The sequence below is a fragment of the Oryx dammah genome, unplaced genomic scaffold (assembly GCF_014754425.2).
Source record: "Oryx dammah isolate SB20612 unplaced genomic scaffold, SCBI_Odam_1.1 HiC_scaffold_10, whole genome shotgun sequence".
In the NCBI taxonomy this organism is placed as follows: domain Eukaryota; kingdom Metazoa; phylum Chordata; class Mammalia; order Artiodactyla; family Bovidae; genus Oryx; species Oryx dammah.
In genome coordinates, this window is record NW_024070194.1 from 30,102,519 (window position 1) to 30,124,765 (window position 22,247).

General features: G+C 51.0%; 1 protein-coding gene across 4 annotated transcripts in view; it reads left to right on the forward strand.

Moving 5' to 3' along the window:
- SIRPA (signal regulatory protein alpha) overlaps positions 1-17,048 on the forward strand; it is a 47,114-nt gene extending 30,066 nt beyond the window's left edge. For 2 of the 4 annotated variants that reach the window (XM_040247781.1, XM_040247779.1), the window contains exons 5-9: positions 222-551; positions 2,317-2,430; positions 5,395-5,419; positions 12,020-12,071; positions 14,549-17,048. In XM_040247781.1, coding sequence (XP_040103715.1) covers positions 222-551; positions 2,317-2,430; positions 5,395-5,419; positions 12,020-12,071; positions 14,549-14,803 — 776 coding nt within the window. In that variant the 3' untranslated portion in view covers positions 14,804-17,048. The remainder of the gene's footprint in view (positions 1-221; positions 552-2,316; positions 2,431-5,394; positions 5,420-12,019; positions 12,072-14,548) is intronic. The other 2 variants (XM_040247782.1, XM_040247780.1) reach the window with 1 other exon arrangement.
- The last annotated feature ends 5,199 nt before the right edge of the window (positions 17,049-22,247 follow it).

The following is a 22,247-nucleotide window of genomic DNA, read 5'->3' on the forward strand; positions in this document are numbered from 1 at the left end:
CACATGGTTCACCTAATAGGAGCCCAGCCTTTGAGCACCTGCTGTGTGCCCTGCACTGTGCTTAGTGATTTCATTCAATATGCAGAGACAGCCTCAGTGCTTGAGCACCTACTGCATGCCTGGCTCTGGGTGACTCCCGGGCTGTGCTGAGCTATTATCCATCTCCTCCCCTATGACATGTCTGTTCCATAAGGTCAGAACTTCTTCCTGTGCTGTTTCAGTTCCACCCACCCTGGAGATTACCGGATACCCCTCAGCTGGGAACCAGGTGAACGTCACCTGCCAGGTGAACAAGTTCTACCCCCAGCCTCTACAGCTGACCTGGCTGGAGAACGGAAACGTGTCCCGAACAGAAGCGGCCTCAATCCTCGTAGAGAACAAGGACGGGACCTTTAACCAGACGAGCTGGCTCCTGGTGAACTCCTCTGCCCACAGGGAGGCTGTGGTGCTCACCTGCCAGGTGGAGCATGACGGGCAGCCGGCGGTCTCCAAAAACCATACCCTGGAGGTCTCTGCTCCCCAGAAGGACCAGGACACAGGTCAAACCCCTGGTGAGGTCACCACTGCAACTGACCCAGCTGTTAATCTTTTTTTTTAATATTAAAGGTAGTAATTCATACTTTTTATAGAAAAATGTAGAAGTCAATAGATATAAAATAGAACTTTAAAGTGAATTCCCACCTCCAAGAGTGACCACTGGTAAGAGTGTGGCATATTCTTTATAGATCTTTTGACATAAATATCCCTGAAAGAAAGAAAGTAGGGAAGGAGAGGGATTGTCCTGCTCATGGTGTACTCTCTCGCTTTCTTCTACTAATAGTTTCTGTGTTCACCATTCCCTGCCCGCCCACCTCCTCCACCTTGCTCTTTGTGAACTGAGCCTACTCTCCCTGGCTGCCCCACTGGAATCGGGTTGGGGGCTTCAGGCTGTCTGCGGCTTATCTCAAGTGTGATCAGTGCTGCACTAACTGCCCTTGTACATATTCTGCTACATGCGCAGCTATTTCTATGGGACGATTCCCAGGGAATGTTGCTAGGCCCAAGTGCCTAGATGATGGCGATGCTGCCACCCTCCTGGGAGAATGAAAGGTGTCAGGGTGTCATTGTTTCAGCCCCTGTCCAACTGGTTGTCGGCGTATCTCCCTTTCTTCAGAATGACAGTGCCTGGTTGGCATTTTGGTGCCACTGTGGAATGTTCCATCACCGGTACCCTTGTACATAGCAAACCCTTTGAATGGATTAGAATAGAGGCCGTTTCCTTCCTTCGTGCATCTTGAAAGGGACAGCTCTAAAGAAGCCTTGGGGTCTGTCAAGTTGCCCTTTGATGCCACCATGAGCCCTGCCCTGGGAGACAGGATGTGTGGATCCACTCTGGCTGTCCGTCTCACTGGGGAGCTTGAACAAGTCGGTGCCTGTCTCTAGGCTGCTCCACCTGCCCCTGGCAGTGTTGAAGGAGGTGACCCTGGTGACCTCTCAGCTTTGAGTCTCAGCTGCTGGGACCATGGCTGTCTCAGCATTGTGGCTTCAGGGCTGGGTAGGTAGTTGACACCCAAGAAATACTTTTAGAAAGGATGAAAGAGTGAGTGGTTGGTTGATTAGTGAGGTGTTCCTCAGAGCTGTTCAATGAAGTAGAGATGACTATTGGCCTCAGAGAGGAAGCCAGTGCATGAGGGGGTTTAAATGACCTGCTCAAGGTCACTCTGTGAGGGCACTGATTTGAACCTGCATTTCTGTGGCTCAGAGTCCTGCTCCTGACTGCACACTGTCCTCCTGTGGGATCCCCTCCCTGTGGCTGGTGCCAGCCCCTGCACTGTCTCCATGTCAGGTGTCCTGGGCTCAGCCCTCCTGGGCCTAGGCCCAGGCATGGACCAGGGCACTGCCTCGGGGCTCTGCATGTCCAGTGGCAGATCACCCTCCTCACAACCCTTCCCTCTGTGGTGTGTGATGCCCCAGCTGCCATTAGGAGATCCAGGCAGACCTGTGTCCCCAGGTGGCCGCTCCATGGCTCACTCAGGTAAGGAGGAACGTATGTCTGTTCCTCAGGAGGGAAATTCCACCCACACCCTGCAGCCGGGGTTCCTCCAAGGCTGACAGCAATGTTTCCCTCCTGGCACCTCAGCACAGATTTTGCGCTGCCTGTGGGTAACCCACAAGGGGAAGTGTGTGCAGATCCATGGACATGCCCACGGGGCTGAAACATCTGAGCCAGATGTTCTCAGTTAATGATGCCTGCCTCATGGTGAAAAGGGGAAGTGGCTTTTCCTTTTCTTTGTTTTAAATTTTCGTACATGAAGCCTCTATTGTGTGTGGTCCTAGGCCCGAATGACAACAGCTGGAACGGCATCTTCATCGTGGTGGGCGTGGTGTGTGCCTTGCTGGTGGCCCTGCTGATTGCAGCCCTCTACCTTCTCCGAATCAGACAGAAGAAAGGTGGGTGGGTTCCCTGGTTCCTCCCTGAGAGTTTACCCCTGGGCTGTCCTTCCCAGACAGGGAGGGGTCTCTGCTTTGGGCTACACATAATTTAAATCATAAGGACGTCCAGTTACTCCCAGTAACAAGAAATCCAGGGGTACCATTGCCTTGGCTGTGCAGCCCCTCCACCAGGCTGAAATCTGGGTGGGCCCCCTACCCTGCAGCATCACTGCTCTAGGCCTGGCAGTCTCACAAAACCACTGCTGATATGGGAATCGGAGATGCCAGGGTGGCAAAAGGGTCTCAAGGAGGAAACGGTACTTCCCAGGAGCCCCTGGCAGACTTCTGCTTTCCCCTTACCTGTCTAGATTACATGCCCAGCCCACTGGCAGGAGGCTGAAAGGGAGTGGGGAGAATACCACCACCTACCTCCCAGGCTGTTGGGAGAATTAAATGAGTAACTGTGGGTACAGCATTAGCAAGATGCCCGACACAATAGCAAATTCTCGATGTTAGCTCCTGTAATCAGTATTGTACATGAGACCAGAAGCATGAACCACCTCCCTGGAAAGCTCCCCTCATAGTGGCAAGGTGTGTGGCCTTTGACTGCAGCAGGAGGGTATAAGTTTAAATCCAGGACATTGTGCCCTGTTTGCACTCATGCGTGCATGTGTATATGTGTGTGTGGGTAGTTGTTTCTGTCACTAGGCCTCTTGACTTTGGAGTCAGATGAATCAGAGTTCCAGATCCTTGTTTTATGCTCTAAACAATCAGTTTGGCCTCCATAAGCCTCAGTTTCCTCACCTGTAAAATGGACGTGGCAGTGCCTGCCTCGGAGGATAGTTATGAAACAAATAAGCTCGTGTGCAACAACAGCGCTGACACACTGTCAGACCTAAAAAAATGCATGTCCTCTTTCCCACTCTTGAAGACTATTTTAAGGCAGTGTTTCTGAAACCTTTTTGGCTACAAGTGATAGAAATACATTTCATGTCTCAACCCAATGCACACACACCCCATCTATAAAATTGGAAATCTGATATTTTCCTTTTTGTCATATTTTGTACTATATTCTCTTAAAAATGCTGTTTGTGACCCAGCACCACGTGCCGCAGTCGGCAGAGTGCCAAATGCCGTCCTGAGCTGCATTTCTGCACCCAGACCTCCAGGCAGAGCTTGACGGGCTTTTTGTGCCTCAGCCACACACCCTTCCTGCACCCCCTCTCCTCTGGCCCCCAAGTTTCCATCCCCGCTGGACTGCCTGGAGCACTCAACCCTGAGACACTGCCTGAACCTCAAACTCCCATCTGGGAGGGCTGGCATCTCTAGAATCTAGAAGGGGTTCTTCCAGGTGATCTGCAGGGTGGTTTCCCTAACATTCCTGGAGCCACCTCACAGGCAGGACTCCTCCTTGGATGGGGAAACAGGGTCTCTTGCCCACCTTGGGAGATAAGCCAGCCCTTGGATGGAGCATTCATAGTGCCTGTTCATAAAACCCCAGCCTCCTTTGGAGCTTTATCCCTGGGCACCATGTTAGGCTCTAGCACATAGGAGCTCATTTCCGTGGGCTTGGGCATCAGCCATCCAGTGTTCTGGAGAAGAAATGGGGGTTGGAGAGCTGCAGACGCTGGTGAAGGCCACCCAGCCCTGAATGGTGGGTCTGCTTGTGTGCAGAGTCCAGGTCTCAAATGTGGACTTTAGTGACAGTGACAGCTGGCCCTCAGTCAGCTCTTTCGACATGCCAAGCACTGAAGTCACCACAGACCTAACTCCACTTTATAGATGAGAGACTGAGGCACGGGAAAGTTACAGAACTTGATCAGGTCTCACAGCTGGTGTGAGTGCTGGTGCCAGGATTCACACGACAGTGGGTCTCCAAGGACCACGTTCGAGACCACACTGCACTTTGCCTCTGCCCTAATGAGACACCCCTTCTCCCTTGTCAATCCCCGGAGTTGTCTACCATCCTCTACCTCATACTCACAGGGAAATATCCTAATTTCAGCTCCATCACTTACCTGTTGCATGACCTTAGGGAGCCATCCAGTGTCCTTAGTGTGGAATGGAGATGATCAGTGTCCCATCATTGGACTCCCTGAGACGACTCGTGTCCCAGCACTTGGCAGCCCATCAGCCTCCATTCAAATGTTAGATGCTGAGCTGTGCATCTAACGGGTACCACTCACCTAAAAATCCAATACCTGCCCAGGCACCAAGCGTTCATCTGGCAGTGAGAATTCTTGCAGTGTGGCAGCCTGCTGATATGTGATACACAGCACACTTGCCTGTGCATGTTGCTTTTTAATTACAATTTTACAGTAAAATCAGAGTCAAATGGTGGCAAACCCCAGTGGCTTCTCTGTGGGATGCCCTACATCACAGGCTCAAAACCTTTGAGCCAGACAGACCCTTTCTTTCCTCCCATGATCCTTTTTGCGAAGGTGGTAAGATGAAAATGAATGTCCAGCCCACCCGTGTGACTTAGAGCACTGAGATCTAACCTCGGAGAGGGAAAATGACCCACCCAGGGTCACGCAGCATGTGAGTGGGTGGCAGAAGTGGAATGTGCACTTCTTCCCCCAATTAGCAGTTCTGCCAGAACCTGTTCTTCATCAGTGAAGGGCCCTGATGGGCACCCAATCTTGCTGTAGGGTTTCAGTTAATGTGAGTGATGGATGGAAGTGAGGCTCAGCCAGAGGTAGGGCAGCTGGCCCTCTCAGGCTGAAGGTTGCTTTGGGATCTGACCTTTGGCAATTCCCAGAAGTGGGAAAGCTGGCAGGCCCAGCTCTTCCTGCTGAAAGACAATGGACCACCCACCCCACTGGGGTGGGCATGGGGTTTCCTGTGGTTTGGAGGATATGATTTCAACAATTCCTCCCAACATCCCTGGGGGCAAGCCTCTGCACCCTTTGAAAAGTAATTATAAAAGAAAAGTATGTTTCTAAGTTGAATAACTGCCTTTTTTTTTCTTTTCTCTTTCAGCCAAGGGCTCCACTTCTTCTACAAGGTAAGTACGTCACTGGGCTGCAGTGCTTTTGCAGTTATTTGGTTGTTTGCCCCCCAAAACTGCCGAGCAGAATCCAGACCCACTGACCCTCACTCCTGTGCCAGTCAGCCTTCCTGTTTCTTTCCTTTGGAAGCTCCTCTCACCAGATCTATCTTTAATTACTGCCTCAAATGAGGGGATTTTAGCACACAGAGGCACTGATTTCCTGCCCGCTGCCCACAGTGAGACCCTTATCAAATCCTGTTTGGGCTGTGGCAGAAACTCCTGCACACGCCATCCTCAAATCTAATTGTATACTGTGCTCTTTCCTTTGTTCATTAAGTATTTATGGAGGGCTTTGACACAGGTAGCCTGGGCAGTGCCAGGGTAGGTGGGTATGACAGATGTACCTGTGCCTCCTGAAAACTGTGCCTTGGTCAGAGGCTAAACCAATGACATTACATCATGAAAGGTACATTAGTTGGTTGATTTAACATTTGCAGTGATTTTTGCTGAGTCCCTACTGTGTGCCAGTTCTGTTCTGAATGAACAAGAGTCAGTCTGGACCTTCATGAAGCTCAGACGCCAGTGAGAGAAGCAGGCAGTAAGTGTGGAGGTGAAACAGTCTGTAATGTCATGTCAGGTGGTGACAAATTAAACACAGCAAGGGGATGGAGATGGGGGCAAGGGCAGGGCCTCTTCTGAAGAGGGAACGTGAGCAAGGACCTGAAGCTGGGGAGCTGTGAGGGGGCACAGGCTGGGCAAGAGAGCAGGCAAGGCGAAGGCTCAAGGTGGGCTGGGAGGACGGGGGAGGCCAGCAGTTGGGGCAGAAGGAGCGAGGGGACAGGAAGGGATGAGGTTGGAAGGTGCAGCCCACATGTCTTAGCTGCAGCCCAGGCAGCAGGTAGGTGACTAATCCAGACTCTGCAGCTTTGGGGAAGCACTCCCCCCGCCGCCAGCATTCACCCCAGCAGAGTAGAGGCCGCACCCCATCACCTACCACGTGAATGTGCCTGAGTGGAAACGTGAACATCAACTCTAAGTACGATAAATACAAACTATAAACCGCTTCATGTTCGTTCAGGACAGGTTTTGCCATCAAATGGGTTTTGCAGATCTTTTGATTCTTTTAGCACCTTGTGGATTTCAGAATTGCAAAACAGAACTGTGGATGCAGAATGGAAGCCAGTGTCTAGGGGCTGTGGCTGTTAGGACCCTGGATTTTACTCCCAGTTGGGTGAGGGGGCATAAGAGGGAGCTGATCTGACTTTGTTTTCAAGGTACTACTCTGACCACATGTGAGGACCAAGCTGTAGGAGGGAGGGTGGGTGGAGGCAGAGAGGCCAGAGAAGAGGCTGCTGTCGTGGTCCAGGCGGATGGCTGTGGCTTGGATGGGTTTAGAAATGGTCAGATTCTGGAGATATTTTGGAATTGGAGCCAAGGGCACTTGCTGACGGATTGTAGGGTCAGGGACAACCCCACAGTTGGGGGAAGGGAGTGCTGTATCTTGTGTTTGGGGGTCACTGGTGACAGGTATGGTGGGGGGCAATTCCAGGCCTGTGGTTGCACACAGTAGGAGCACCTAACCCATCTGAGGGGTCCTGGGAAGCATCGGGCCTTCCTGGCGTACCAGGAGTCTGTGGTACCCCTGGGAGAAAGCCTTGCTTTCTGCTCTGACCTCTACAGGTGGCTTCCTGCTCTGAGCCCTGGCCAGCCTCCCAGTCCCCGAACAAACAGAGCCACCATTCCAGCAAAACCGGGCTCCTCGCGCCCGCAGAGAAATGTGTTTCCTGTTGCCATGCCTTCAACCCGCCACACTTCCCACAAGTACGCTCTTTCCCAAGAGCAAGGCTTGGCTTTTATCCCTTACCTGGAACCCCTCAGTGATTCCCTGTGGCCCTCTGGACAGTCCAGATACTCTCCTGAGGCCCCCAAGCCCCTTGCAGTGCAGCCCTGCTGAGCTGGACAGTTTCACTTCCTACCACTCCCAGGGCTCAAATTCCGTGGCTCAGCCTCGGCCCCCACCTCCTCCCTCACGCTGCATTCTCATTCTCCTCACCCTTGTGCTCCCCACCCCTGCTCCTGAATCACCAAGGGTCTGCACACCTCCAGGGCCCAGCAGTCACAGCAGGTTCTGAACAGCGCCCCTTGGAGTGGTATGACATGGAAGCTAGCGTGGGTGACCCTCCTTTTACCTGGTTGCCTCCTGCTCTTCCTTCTGGGCTCAGCGAGGGCATTACCTCCTCCAGGGACAGAGGCTCCTCCTGGGAGCTCTCCTGGTGCCCCTGGATTGACAGCCCAGTGTGTTCAGGCTGTCTCTGCACTTGTCCCTGTGGTGTGACCCACCCCTCTTCAAGGAAGAGTGGGTTACCTCCCTCATGTTCGTTGCTGGTTGCTGCTGAACTTGGCACTGTGCCTGGAATGGAACAGGTGCTCAGTAAAGCTTTGTTGAATGAATAAATGCTACCTCAGACCACTCCAGTAATCCCTGATCTCTAACCTCATGAATCCCTAAAACTATCCTTGTCAGTGGCTTCACAGCCTCAAATATGGAAGGTGAAGGTGAAGTCGCTCAGTCGTGTCCGACTGTTTGCAACCCCATGGACTGTAGCCTACCAGGCTCCTTCGTCCATGGGATTCTCCAGGCAAGAATATTGGAGTGGGTTGCCATTTCCTTCTCCAGGGGATCTTCCCGACCCAGGGATCGAACCCAGGTCTCCCGCATTGGAGGCAGATGCTTTAACCTCTGAGCCACCAGGGAAGGAGCTCTTTTTTGTTTTGTTCTTACTGCTATCACTATTTTTACATGTCTTATCTCCCCAATTAAACAAAACATTTCTGGAAGAAAAGGGCTGTGTCAATAATAATAATGACAACAGCAGCAGCTAACATTTATTGAGCATTCACTGTGTTCTAGGCACAGATCTATGATTTCACCTATATTAGGCCTTTGGTGATTTGATTATCACAAAAATCCTGTGATTTACTATCATCCCAATTTAATTCAACAGAGGTTCTCAAACTTGAGTGTATAGCAGAATCCCTGGGAGGGCTTATTAAAACGCAGATTACTGGCCCCTTCCCTTGAGTTTCGGATGCAGAATTTATATTTCTAACAAGTTCTCAGGCGGTGCTAACACTGCTGTTTCTAAGCCAGACTTTGAGAACCCCTGCCTTAGATGCTTATTATTGTCCCTATATGTGGTTAAGGAAACTGAGGCTCAGAGAAGTGTTGTGACCTTCCCAAGGACCCACAGCTAGCAAGTACGAAACCATGAGTCAACTCAGGTTTCTCTGACGCTGAAGCTGAGGCTCTGCATCACTGACCCAGTGCTTCTTGCTGCCTGTTTCTTCTTCCCCAGAGAAGCCAACCATTTTCTGCCTGTTTTTTTTTTTTTTTTTTAATTTTTTGAGCATGATCCTACCCAGGGAGCTGTGAGATCACTTGCTCCCTTTGATCTCTCTAAACCAAAGCGTTAGCTAGTGAGCGGTACCGGTGCTTTTCCATGCAGCTGCCAGCTTCAGCTCGGCTGGCTGGGATCAGACACTTTCCAGAGAATGTTGGCGTGGGTAATAACCCAGCTTCCCGGGAGGGGGAGGGGCAGTGGCAAGAGTTGGAGGTGCCTCTGCTTTGAACTCAAAGGGCCCATCAGGTTGCAGGGCCAGTGGGAGGACTGGCTATTTCTAACTCCCTGGGTTAGGAACGTACAGGAGAACATTGTAATCTTCCCCAGCTCAGATGAGAGGAAGATGTGGCTCCGCTCCCTTAATTGGGCACTGGGGTTCGTTCGGTTGGCCATTTGTTCACTTGTCAGACATTCACTGCGTTTATTCTTAGAATAGTTAAGGCTTCCCTGATTCTTTCATTTATTCATCAGAATTGAGCGCCAGGCCTTAAGCTGGGGGGATTGCAAAAAGGAATAAAAAAGACACTAGCCCTGGTCCTTGGCACTTTTGATCTGATGGGAGAGATGCTTGTTCATTCATTCAACAAACATCTCTAGTGTGCTGATGATGCCCCAGCCCATTACTAGGTGTCAAGGCTCCAGTGGTAAACATCATGGACCTAGTCCCTGCTCGCATGGAGCTCGTGGTCCATAGGGAGGCAAGTTACCATACTAGCTGGGAGGTTAATACGTGATGTGCTACAAGTGCTGACTAACGCACAGGCTCAGAGCAGAGGCAGGAGGTGGGGTGGTCAGGGAAGGCCATCTAAGGAGGGGACATTTAGATGACAGCTGAGGGGCAAGAAGGCTCTAGTCTTGGGAACATCAGGGGCAAGAGTCGACCAGGCAGAGGGAACAGCCAGTGCCAAAACCCCAAGGCAGGAGCAGCTGGACGTGTTCATGGACCAAGTAGGAGGCAGAACAGGGGAGAGGCGGGGGGAAGGCGAGCAGTGTGGAGTGAGTGAGGGCAGAGACAGAAGACTAGAGCACATCATGGGGGCTGGGCAGTCAGGACACAGAGATGGATTTCACTGTGTGGTGGGAAGGAGTTGAGGGTTTTGAGCAGAAAAGTGACATGACATCACGTATGCATTTTACATGTGGAGAGTGGAGTGTCGGGGGGGTGGGGGGCAGAAATAGAGCAGAGACATCCAGGAGGAAGCTCCTCAGAAATTTGAAACCTGGATGATGGCGATGATGGTGTTTGGTATGTATTTTGGAGGCAAAGTCGACAAGCCTTGTGGTGGATTAGACACGGGTTGTAAAGGAGGAGGAAGGAGAATCGGGGGGCGGTTCCCATTTCTTTAGCTGAGCACAAGGATGAGTAATAGCAATGCCATTCACTGAGACGGGAGAGACCCAAGGATAGATAGACATGACAAAATGGATAACTGCTTCCGATCTATAATTATCGCTCTGAGAGAGGAGCCCAGTGTTCTGAGAATGGATTTGGGGATAGTGAAGGTTTCCCTGAGAAATGAAACAACTCGGGGGGAAGAGAAGGAGTGGATCGGAGGAAGAGGCAAGGTGGACTGAGTATGCAAAGGCATTGGGGCAGACTGATGGGCATTCATTCCAAGTCACTTTTGAGCACCTACACCCATGTGGTGAGGAAGCATGGCAGACAGACAGACAGACAAACCGGATGGGAAAATATGCAAGGAGTTTGAAACTGTCACGGACGGACAGCCCAGCCAGCTTAGCACTGTCAGAAGCCATCCTAAATACGTGACAACGTAGTTGTCTTGAAGGATGAACAAAGGTTAACCAAGAGGAAAAGTTGTTTAGGAGGTCCTTCAAGGCTGTTGACATGTAAAGTGCATCACATTGAGCAGCCCTTGAGAAATATTGGGTGGGTGGATAAGTGGATGAATGAGGATTATGGAGTGAATGAGCCTAGGTTGGTGGGTGAGGGGCAAGCGGGGTGGTCAGTCAGGACCAGACTCCATGGGACTTACAAGCAGGACTTACAAGCAGGTTGAGGTGTTGGACTTGAACCAAAGTCGGTGGGGACCCAGACAGGTTGGAAGCAGGAAGGGCATGGATGGAGCTGAGTGAGCAATCTTCTCTAGACAGCGTCCCTGCTCCCAGAGGGCTATTGCTGTGGCCACGTGGGGCCCGTCATGCCCCAGAACTGCTTTCTGAGCCAAGTACTCATGCCAAATCCATTAATAACCCCGCTGCCAAGCCCCATTGCTCATTTCTGACATGAGCCAGGCTAACGTCCCCAGAGTGGCTGGCTTGAGAATTTACACAACTGCTGGATCAGAGGCTCTGGTCTACTCACCACCTTGATTGTGACCCTGCAGTGAGCCAAGCCACAGCCTCCAATTACAGAATCAACTGCATGAACGGCTTCTTTGATTGATCAGAACACATGGCCCTCCTCTTTTCTTTTCTTAATGATAAGACTTAGGTGTGTAGAATATAGAACATTAGGAAAACATGGGAAACTAAAAAGAAGAAAAAAATACCACCTCAAGACCACTGCTGTTAGCGTTTTACTATATTTCCTTCCAGTGTTATCCACACATTTTTCATAATTGAGATCATTCCACAGAGAATTTTATGCTTATCATTTTAATGTAATCATTTGTAATAAAAAAAAAAAAAGAAAGCTTCCCCATAAACCTCTTAAGTCTTTATCTACAAAATCTATCCTGATTTCCTTAACCGGTCCCAATTGGTGGAGCTGTGAGATGTAAACCTCCCTCTCCCAACTCGTTCTGTGGTAAATGCCTTAGGGCATAAAGCTTTTTCTATATTTTGAATACCAATACCCCCAAATGTGCAGTTATGAGTCAAAAGATGAGGACACCTTCCAAGCTCTTGACTTTGACAAGCTGTTTCCAGAGAGCATTATGCCGGTCAGCCCCTCCACCAGCAGTGCGTGAACCTGCCAGTCTCACTGCACCTTCCCCAGCACCGAGTATTACAGTTTTTAAAGATCCTTGATGATAAAGTAGGTTAAACAAACAAACAAAAAAAGAAGTAGTGCATTGTTGGAAAGTCCTTTGGTCCAAACATGTGATCAGCAGTTGCGTTTCTGTTGGGAACGGCTCATCCATGTCCTCCACCCGTATAGGAAGTAGAACCTAAATGTTATTCTTATCCATGTGCATGAGCACTAGAGATAGTGAGGGTATTTTTATCTGTGCGTCTCTTTCCTTTTTAGGCTGCACGAGCCCGAGAAGAACACCAGAGAAACAACTCAGGTACAGTCCTTGGTGAGATGCCCTTCCTAGGAGATCGGTGGTGTGATTTCTTTGCATCAACAGGAGTTGCAGATCCTGTTCTAAATTAAGACTTCTTCACCAGGGTGGGTGGGTACCGGGGGTGGATGATCCTTACATTCATTCCTGAGTCCTCCCCTCCCCTGCTCCCGCCCCCTTTCCCCATCCTTCCACCCACTTAACACACACCACCACCACCACACACAACCCCCAACCCCCTGCCCCGGCTCCAGCCTGGAGAGTCTGCCCCAGCCTCTCTCAGTGCCAATCACCATACAACTTGGAAGGGCACCATCCGCCATGTGTTCTGTGTAAATGGTGCTGCTGGAGTTGGGCTTAGTGCTCTTCACGCCATCCGGCCTCCATGCCTGTGCCTGGCCAGCCCCTCTACCTGGAGTGCCCTTGCAGCCCTGTCTCTCACATGCGGGAACACAGCACTGCACTGCCTTTGCTGATGGGAAGACCCCATGTTGTTTATCACCTCGTGCAACGGCACACGCCCCTGGAGCTGGCAGTTCCACCCCAGCATTATTGAGGAGGCTTTGCAGTCACCATGGTTGGTGGCCTGTTTCTGAGAACTCTGGCCCTGTCTGCACTGGCTGATGCTATCAGACCTTGGGAGGCAGAGGGCTCCTCAGTGTCTTATAAGGAGACAGGCCCAGCCCTGAACCTGGAATGAGAAAAGCCAGCTGTCCTTGACATTTCCCTGGCAGTTGTCATCGCTGTAGCTGTAATTTGTTGAAGAGAGCCAGGCTGGCAAAATGCACAGTGTTTGTAGGCCAGAACTCTGCCGACTCGGTGCCAACTTCCCCTCCCCCACCAGCGACCATAGGCACAAGCTCAGGCAATGATTAGAAATACAAGACAATTTCCAATCATGGGTCAGGAAGGCTTTTCCCCAGTCATTTTGCTTTCTGGAACTTTAAAAGTCAAAGTTCTTTCTGCAATTTTCCAGGGAAAGAATGATGGTGAAAACAGCTGGTCACTGAATCTTGTACAGAATTTACAGTCAGTCAGGACTTACTGAGCACCTACTATGTGCCAGGCCCTGGGCAGTGAGCAGGGCTCTTGTGAGCTTGCAGCCCTGTAACTAGGACTCCCAGCCCAGGGCCAGCCCTTACTGCTGGCATGGGTTTCCCAGAGAGAAGTGAGCAAGCATGCAGGGTTGAGGATGGGCCATGTGGTCGGACCACAGCTTTAGAGGCCAGCAGACCTTGACTCTTTTCTAGCTGTATGATTTTGACCCAATTATTTCACCTCCCTTGCTATAAGGTTCTTCACCATGAAGTGGGATAAATATGTTGTGATAGCACCTAAATCAGGTGATCCACGTGAGAGCAGGGTACCCATCAGCCGTCAGGGTCTGAGGTTATTGTTGTGCATCAGGTGGGATCATGGGTGTTGGTCACTCCCCTCTACTTCCACGGTTAAGCTGCTAGGCACAAAGAAGCAAAGTGTGTCTTTCATGATGGGTAATTTCAAGATGGCAGTTGTGAGTGATAAGACAGGCACATCGGAGCAGCTCAGGTTTGCCAGGTGCTGCACATCCACGCACCTGGCATGAGCCAGGCTCTGTCCTGAGAGCTTTACCTGGACCACCTCATCGGATCCTCCTGGTGACCATGGCAACAGATACTATTATTAGACCTACTTTAAAGATGGGGAAACCAAGGCCCAGAGAGGCTAAGTGAACTGTCCAGTCCCTCCTCCAGAGAGAACAGAACCAGGATTCACACTCCGACTTCTGCCTACAAAACCTTTGCCTCCTGTTAACTGCTGGCCTCATTCTCACAAACTCCCATCTTCTCTCCCCCAGTCCCCAGCCTCACCTAGAGTGGGGCTGGAAGAGTTGCCATCCATTTATTCATCTACCACTCACTCATTCATTCATTTAACATTGATTGGTTTTTTTCTGTGCCAGCCTTGATTTTTACATCATAACAAATGCCTAGTGAATACTTGTTGAATAAATGAGTAAATAAATGAATATCCCCACCCACTGGGGATCAGCATCTACTCACACCCCTGGACAGGCACAGACGGTCCTAGCTAAGGGGTGGGTGCTGTGATGGAGAAGCACAGAGGGAAGTGCAGAGTCATGGTCCTGGACCCAGCTGAGAGGAAGGTCTTGGGATGAAATTGACAGGGTGCGTTGGGTTTCATTACAAGGAGAAAGGGGGCTGGACTTTCTCAGAAGAGGAAAGAGCATCAGGAAAGGCAGGCAAGAACTTCAGGAGGGGTGACATAGAGGCAGAGCTATGAAGTGACCACACTGACATTTAGGAAGAGCCTTCAGGCTATATGAAGAGGCTGATTGGAAGGGCAAGGCTGGAGACAGGTGACCTCGGCTGGAGGAGGGGACATGAATTAAGGCTGAGCTAGTGGAGGCCAAGAGGAGACAGAGCATCCGGACTTGATTCCAGTGGTGACTGGCAGGGGCTCCAGAATGACCTTCTCTCTATCTCATTTAGATCCAAGACAACAATGACATCACATATGCAGACCTGAACCTGCCCAAGGGGAAGAAGTCAACCCCCAAGGCCAATGAACCGAACAACCACACGGAGTATGCCAGCATTCAGGCCCGCCCGCCACCCGTATCTGAGGACACCCTCACCTACGCTGACCTGGACATGGTCCACCTCAACCGGACCCCCAAGCAACCGGCCCCCAAGCCTGAGCCATCCTACTCAGAGTATGCCAGCGTCCAGGTCCAGAGGAAGTGAACAGGGCTATGGTCATCTCTAGGGTCTGTCCCCATGAGCCTTCCTGTCCCACACGGAGCAGCCGTGATGAGGACAACCAGCCCAGTTCCTGGGGGGCTAGGGTGGCAGAGGCCCTGGGACCCAGAAGTGAGGGTACCTTGTCTCCTCAACCCAGTTGGCTCACCAGCATTTCCAGGGTAGCCATGACCCCTCCAATGTGGCCACACATGGAGGCTGGTGTTGCCAAACCAGGCGGGGAGCCGGCCTGGGAACTGGCCAGAGCCACTGTGGGTGCGAGAACTCTCACACCCTGTCCATCAACTGTGGGTCTTGGTCACGGTCTTGGAGACCCCTGATTGCCTCCTTGATGCTCCGCGGCTTGATCTTCCAGAGTGAGGAGGGAGAAAACATACCTCCTCCTCCCCCCGGCACTACCAGCTGGGGCTTTGGGGAAAGCTGTCCCCTTTAGATTGAACTGCCTGTCCATGGGGAAGCTGGACCCGCCTCCTGAGACCTGGTGCAGTGGCTGCCAGCAGTCCTGGCCTCCCCCGACCTGGAGTGACCGGCCACAAGCCCTGGGGAGGAGAGGACCCTCTGAGGAACTCCTCCACCACCAAGGACTGTGGGACAGAAACACCCTTCCTCCTCGCAGCCCTCGAGACCTAGAGGACCTGTCATCTTGACTATGACGCTCCATGTGGCCCCACGTCTCCTTTCCAGACCTGAGCTCGCTTCCTCCAGCAAGCACTAACTCACAACATCTCGCTGTGGACGCCTGTAAATTATTGAGAAACGTGAAATGTGCAATCTTGAAACTGAGGTGTTAGAAAATTTGATCTGTGGTGTTTTGTTCTGTTTTTTTTTTTCTTTTCTTAAAACAACAGCAGCGTTATCTTGGCTCTTTGTCATGTGTTGATGTGCGTGGTTGGTCTTGCACAGTCTGAGGCTGAACGGTCGGTTGTCCTGGAGAGAATCACTCATGGCAGAAACTGAGTTCCTCCCGGTCCCAGAGCCCTGAGTGTGGGGCAGACCGTTCCAGGTTGTCTGCTCCATGGAGACACTTAGCCTTCCCTCCACGTGGCTGGTTCTTCTGCTTCCCGAGCCCCCAGTGTGGTAAGTCTGAACCTGTCCCTACTTCTCCAGGCTGCCTCCTTCTCCACAAGGTCTGGTCGAGACCTCATGCCTCAGTCTGCTTACCTGTAAAGAGGGGAGAGGAAAGACGCCATCCCTCCCCTCCATCTCTCACAAGCACTTTAGGGCCATGCAGGGTAGGAAGCTGTGCCTGGCTGTCCCCCGCCATTCCAGCTCTCTGAAGACAGAATCTTCCATTTCTGTTCCCAAACCCTATTAGGATCAAACTGGAATAAATCAAAGACAGCCAGGAGGCCTGGACATCTGTGAAGCCAGGAATGACCCACTGTCTGTCCCTCTGTCTCAAGAGGTTGGGCAGAGGCTCTGACCCCATTACCCTGGCCCTTCCAATTCAGTGTGGCAGCCCAGCTGGGCCCAGGGCAAGCAGGTGTCACAAGCCCTGTTTATTCAGTTTTCCCGTGTAACTGATCCACTCTCAGAGCTGAGATGCTAATCTTCGCTGTCCTCTGGGTCCAGCCATTGGAGGCCCAAGGGAGTCCTGGCACAGGCTGTCAGAGCCAGAAGCTGAGCCATCCTGCTCATCAGCAGGTCCTCCAGGTGGAACCCTGGGAGGCCAGCACAGACCTGCCTCTCGGGAACAGTGAGTTGTATTACACGATGGCATCCAGGAACTGGCTGAGCCAGCAGGCCATGTGAGCAGCTTTGGCCCCACGAGCCGGAGTTTCTCTGTGGCATCTGGGAGTTCAGTGTCCCAGCCACCTGGCTCGAGCTACTTCCAAATTCCATAAGGTTGGCTTGTAAACCCTGGTCTCCCTCTCTTTTACCCAGAGAGAGCACACATGTGTGAGCACACACAAGCACACACAGAATTTTAAAAGAATGTTTTCTTGGTGCCACTTTAATTTTATTTTGAATTTTGGAAGAGGAGTAAGGAATGAGGCCAAGGAAGTCATGTAGTTTAGACTTAGCCTGGCAGCCTGGAGATTCCCATACCTTGTGTATCGAACCCCAGGAAAAGGAAACGGTCCAAACAACAGTACGGAAGGAGAATGGTTTCGGGAGTTTATTTTCAGACTGTGGGGAAGGAAACAGGCCCCATTTTGTATATAGTTGCAACTTAAACTTTTTGGCTTGCAAAATATTTTTGTAATAAAGATTTCTGGGTAACAACAGCCCCTTCGGATGTTGAGTATCCTTGTCTCTGTGAGTTTGTCCTGTCCACATGAGCTTGGGAGAAGATCGCCTGGGCCCCAGGGCTTGGAAGCAGCCTCAGCATTTGGTCCTCTCTCTGGGGCTTTCCAGGTGGCTCAGTGGTAAAGAATCTGCCTGCCAATGCAGGAGACACAGGTTCTATCCTTGGGTCAGGAAGATCCCCTGGAGAAGGAAATGGCAACCCACTCCAGTATTCTTGCCTGGAGAATTCCATGGACAGAGGAGCCTGGCAGGCTACAGTCCATGGGGTCGCAGAGTCAGATATGACTGAGCAAGCACCCATGTACACTTGGGTTTTGTAGACACAAAGACTTCGTTTCCCCTGGTTCATAGGGAGTCAGTGTAAGAAAGCCCAAAACACCCGCTTGAGCAAAATTCCAACAGAAAACCAAGTTTGAACCCCAGATCTACCACTTTGTAGCTTTGAGAACAAACCACTCACCTCGCTGAGACTCAGGGCAGTCATCAGCACAATGGGGACAGTAATACCCTTCCAGGGTTAGTGTGGGCATTAAAGGGTTGGCACATGGCAGGCCTTCGCTGAGCATTGGACCTTTCCTTTCTGCCCTAAACACTGCACAGAGGGGACTGGTTGCCCCTCACTACCTGTAGGATTTTGGACAAATGGGTCACCCTCTTGGGGCCCCACTTTCCTCCTCTACCAAATGAGGAGCCAATGCTTGTCCTAGACTGTCCCTGCTGGATAATTCATGTCTGGTGCTAGTAGATGCTCAATAAATGTTGATGTACCCTCCATAAGAATATTAACAATATGAATGACAGTTATATAATGATGTCAACATAGCATTTATAGTCAGTGCTTACTGTGCATTGGCCCTGTACATTGATTAACCCTTTCATACCTCACAAGTCCAGGTAAATAATAGTATTGACCTCATTTTATAGACAAGTCACAGAGAGGTTGATGTAACTGATATAGGGTCACACAGCTAATAAGTGATATTCCTGAGACTCGAACTCCAGCTGCCAGCTTCAGAGAGCAACTTCTAGCTGCTGAGTTAATAGCATCACATTACATATTAGCACTGACTATGCAAAATTATTAGCAATTATAAAAGCCAGTACCTGCTATGGTAAGTAATATGCCAGTGCTTTGTAATTATTAACTCATTTAATCCCCCAACCATCATGTGAGGTAGGAACTCTTTTTATCCCTATGTTACAGATGAGTAAACCAAGGCACAGAAAAGTGAAGTCCTTTTCCTAATGCCCTGCAAGGAGTCTGGCTCTTCCCCATCACCTTTAATTCTCCTAATTGTCCAATAGCAGTGGCAGCTGTGTGCCCATTTTGCAGAAAGAGAAAGTTGAGACTCAGAAGTACCCATGACCTGGCCGATCTCACACAATGAATCTTTAGTGGAGTTCGGACTTGTACTTGGATCCACAACCCCACCGAGGATCAGTCCTGAGAACTTGGCCTGGTCCATGTGGTCACACAGGAGGCAACAAACTTCCTGCGGGGCTCGGAGAGGTTGCTTGCCTCCCGGGCCAGGACCTTGGCAGGTGACAGAGAATTCAGCTCCCCTTCCTCAGCCCCAACCTGTGAAATATGTGTGCCCTTCCTGGGACCAGGTGTTCCAGGCAGGAATCCAGGCCCAGTGGGTGGGGAAATGCCTGTGTTCTCTGGGAAGGTAGGGGTGGAGGACTGCACGTCTAGGCAAGGAGAGGTGGGGATAGAATTCATACAGCACCGGGGCCTTGCTTCTCCACAGCCCAGATCTCTGGGGCTTAGGTTGGTGGGCAACCTCTAGTTGATGGGAGCCAAGTGACCCTCTCCCTCCTGCCAGCATTTGGGATTTATCAGGCATCTCCTCTGTGTTCCTTGAGCAAAGGAGAGTGATAACCACCCCCACCCTGCCCCACCCATGAGGACCCATTGGCCTTGACTTCTGCAGCCCCTGCCCACTTTACATTATAATCAGGAAAATCTCTGCTCCTTCTCAAGATTCCGGGCTTCCCTGGTGACTCAGCTGGTAAAGAATCTGCCTGCAATGCAGGCAACCTGGGTTCCATCCCTGGGTTGGGAAGATCCCCTGGAGAAGGACTGGCTACCCACTCCAGTATTCTGGCCTGGAGAATTCCATGGACTGTATAGTCCATGGGGTCGCTAAGAGACCAATACGACTGAGTGACTTTCACTTCACTCTCAAGATTCTAATGCTCAACAGTAAAAAACCCTGCGTCTTCCAGCACATTCCCACCAGCCAAGATTCGATCCAGATTTCTTTATTTAGTTTTAACATAAGCCCTTACTGCATATTAGAAAGTCTCCTAAACTCTGTCCAAATATTAACTTATTTAATATCAGTTCATCTGTCCTCTTAACAAAGCGTTAAGGTAGGTCCTATGATTTTTCCCCCATTTAGCAGAGAGATTAGGAGTCTTGTTCAAGGGCCAACATCTGCCTGGGCAGTGGTGCTGCTGTGGGTATGGGTGGGCACCAGAAGGCATGTTGGGGGCTTGGGGTTGCTGGTGAGAGAGTGGGGGCCACAGACAATGATGGGGTGCACTGGGCTCTACTGGGAGCCAGGAAACACCATGTGGTCTCACCCCCAAAGTGCCAGGGTGGTCTCGCTCTCCTGCCTGGTCAACAGCCAGCCCAGGCAACTTTGGGCCTCCTGAGGGTTCAGCCTGTCACCACTGGGGTCCCTGCTGTGGCCCCCTTAACCATTACACTGTGTTTGATTAGAGGCTGGATTTGTTTTCTGAATACAGGATTATGAAATTTAAAGTGTTTTCCAAAAAGATATGGGCCCCAGATGTTCAGAAACAGGCAAAGCTTGGTGACAGAGGTCAGTGGGGGGCCACCCTTGGAGGAAGCAGTGGAGGGGAGGAGGCTGAGGGCCCGCTGGGGTGACAGGAAGCTGTTTCCCCACCCAAATGGTGGTTACATGGGGGCTTGCAAATGTGAAAATCCATCAAGTACACACTCAAGGTCTGCATTTCTCTACATACAAGTCACACTTTGGAGTCTGAAAGAGACTAGTGCCCTGGGGATTCAACCCCACCCCCAAGATGATGCCTGCCCCACCCAACCTGACACTTTCTTAAGATGGTATCAGTTCTTTATCTTTGGTCCAGGAGCCCAGCCCTGGGCCTTGCCCAGGTGAGAGCTTAGAGAGCCTTGCTAGATTTCTTCGAAAAATAACATCCAGGAGACCAAAAGAGCAGGGCTTCCCAGGTGGCTCAGTGGTGAAGAATCCGCCGACCAATGCAGGAGACACAGGAAACGCAGGTTCGATCCCTGGGTCGGAAGATCCTCTGGAGAAGGAAGTAGTAACCCACTCCAGTATTCTTGGCTGGGAAATCTCATGATGAGAGGAGCCTGTCAGGCTCCAGGCCGTGGAGTCACAGAGTCGGACACCCCTGATCATCTGAGCAGACACAACCGAAATAGCACACGAAACAGTGATAAACCATTTATCATCACTTGGTCTAGTGAGACTCCCTTAATTACCCCCCTATCACCCTGTGCCCACACCCCTCCTCCCTCCACCCAGGGGTGTTGAGACAGTTGCTCAGAGCCCTCACCCTGACCCTAGACAAAGGGCTTCACCTCTGAGCCTCCATTTGGTCACCTGTGAAATGGGGCGGGGGGGTGGTAGTCTTCACTTCAGGGGCTTCTGTGATGTGCTGCACTGTCGCTTCAGTCCTGTCTGACTTTGCAACCTATGGATTGTAGCCCTCTAGACTCCTCTGTCCATGGGATTCTCCAGGCAAGAATACTGCAGCGGGATTCCATGCCCTCTTCCAGGGGATCTTCCTGACCCAGGAATTGAACCCATATCTCTGATGTCTCCTGCATTGTGGGCAGGTTCTTTACCCACTGAGCCACCTGGAAAGCCCAGGGGGCTCTTGTGAAGGTTAAATAGAGAATAGATCAGCCCTTTGCAATGCTGTGGCACAGATAGCAGTCCACACGCACACACATTCACACTCTCTCACACCCACACTCACGTATTTACATATACCTTCACACAGATTCATACCCACACACACATTCACACCTCTGCTCTCACACACCACATATACAGATTCATACACACAATCTCACACACACTAACACACACACACATGCACACACCAAGGTCAGATTCTCAGAGGAGCTCAATGATGGTGGCTCTCCTCTCCTGGCTGAAATGATTTTATCAAGTCCCTCCCTCCCTCAGCCTAGGATGTCCCCCTCTTACCAACTTTAGGGAATCCAACACGCCAGCCTGGTTTCCAGCGTCTCTTCCTTATACCCCACCTGGTCTATTTAAGGACACTTTCTGCTCTTCCCCAGCCCAAACTTGACTCTCCAGCCAAGCTGGTGTCCCTATCCCACCAAATACCAGGTGGAGCTGCCTTTGGCTGCCCTGGCCCCACAGAGAGTCACCCTTCCTTCCTCCAGTGACTAAGTGTCCTCCCAACCATGAGTTCCTCACACCAGATCTTCATTTCCTATCTCTGGAATCCAGCCTTGGGACAAGGGGCACTGAAGCCCACAGGATCACAGGGAACTGAAGTCTGTATTTCACTGAACTTTGACTTCTTCTGAAGATGGATGCTATGGTGTCCATTTAACAGATAAGAAAATTGAGGCTCAGAGATGTGAAGAGATAAGGTCAAGATCGCTCATTCAGCCAGTAATTATTTCTCAGGCTCCTGCTGTGAAGCTGGCCCTGTGCAAAATTCTGAGGATAAAATGTTGACAGAAGATAGCCACACCCTTGTGAGCTCCTGGGGGAGCCAGAGCACTGGCAGCAATCCCTACACTGCTAAAGAACCACTAGAACAAGAGGTGTCAACTTGCAGTTTCAGGAAATGATAAAACATGATGCAAATACAGAATGACAAAGTTAAACTCGGGGGTATTCCCACAGAATTAACTAATCCTTTAGCGGGTCTTTTAAACAACGGCAATGAAAGGAAACGCCATCTTCTTCGCCTTATTTCTAAGTTTTGGACACTTTTTCCTATAGCAGAATGTCATGGGCCTCTCACAGGGCTGAGGGGCTTCCTGGAGGGGAAATTCCTGGGCTGAGCCCTCAAGGATGAGTAAGAATGAGCCAGAGGAAGAGGGTGCGGAGGTGCTGGGTAAGGCTCTGCCTTCCCTGTGTGGGCTGGCCCAGTGTTACTTTCCCCATCTCGCCCTGCT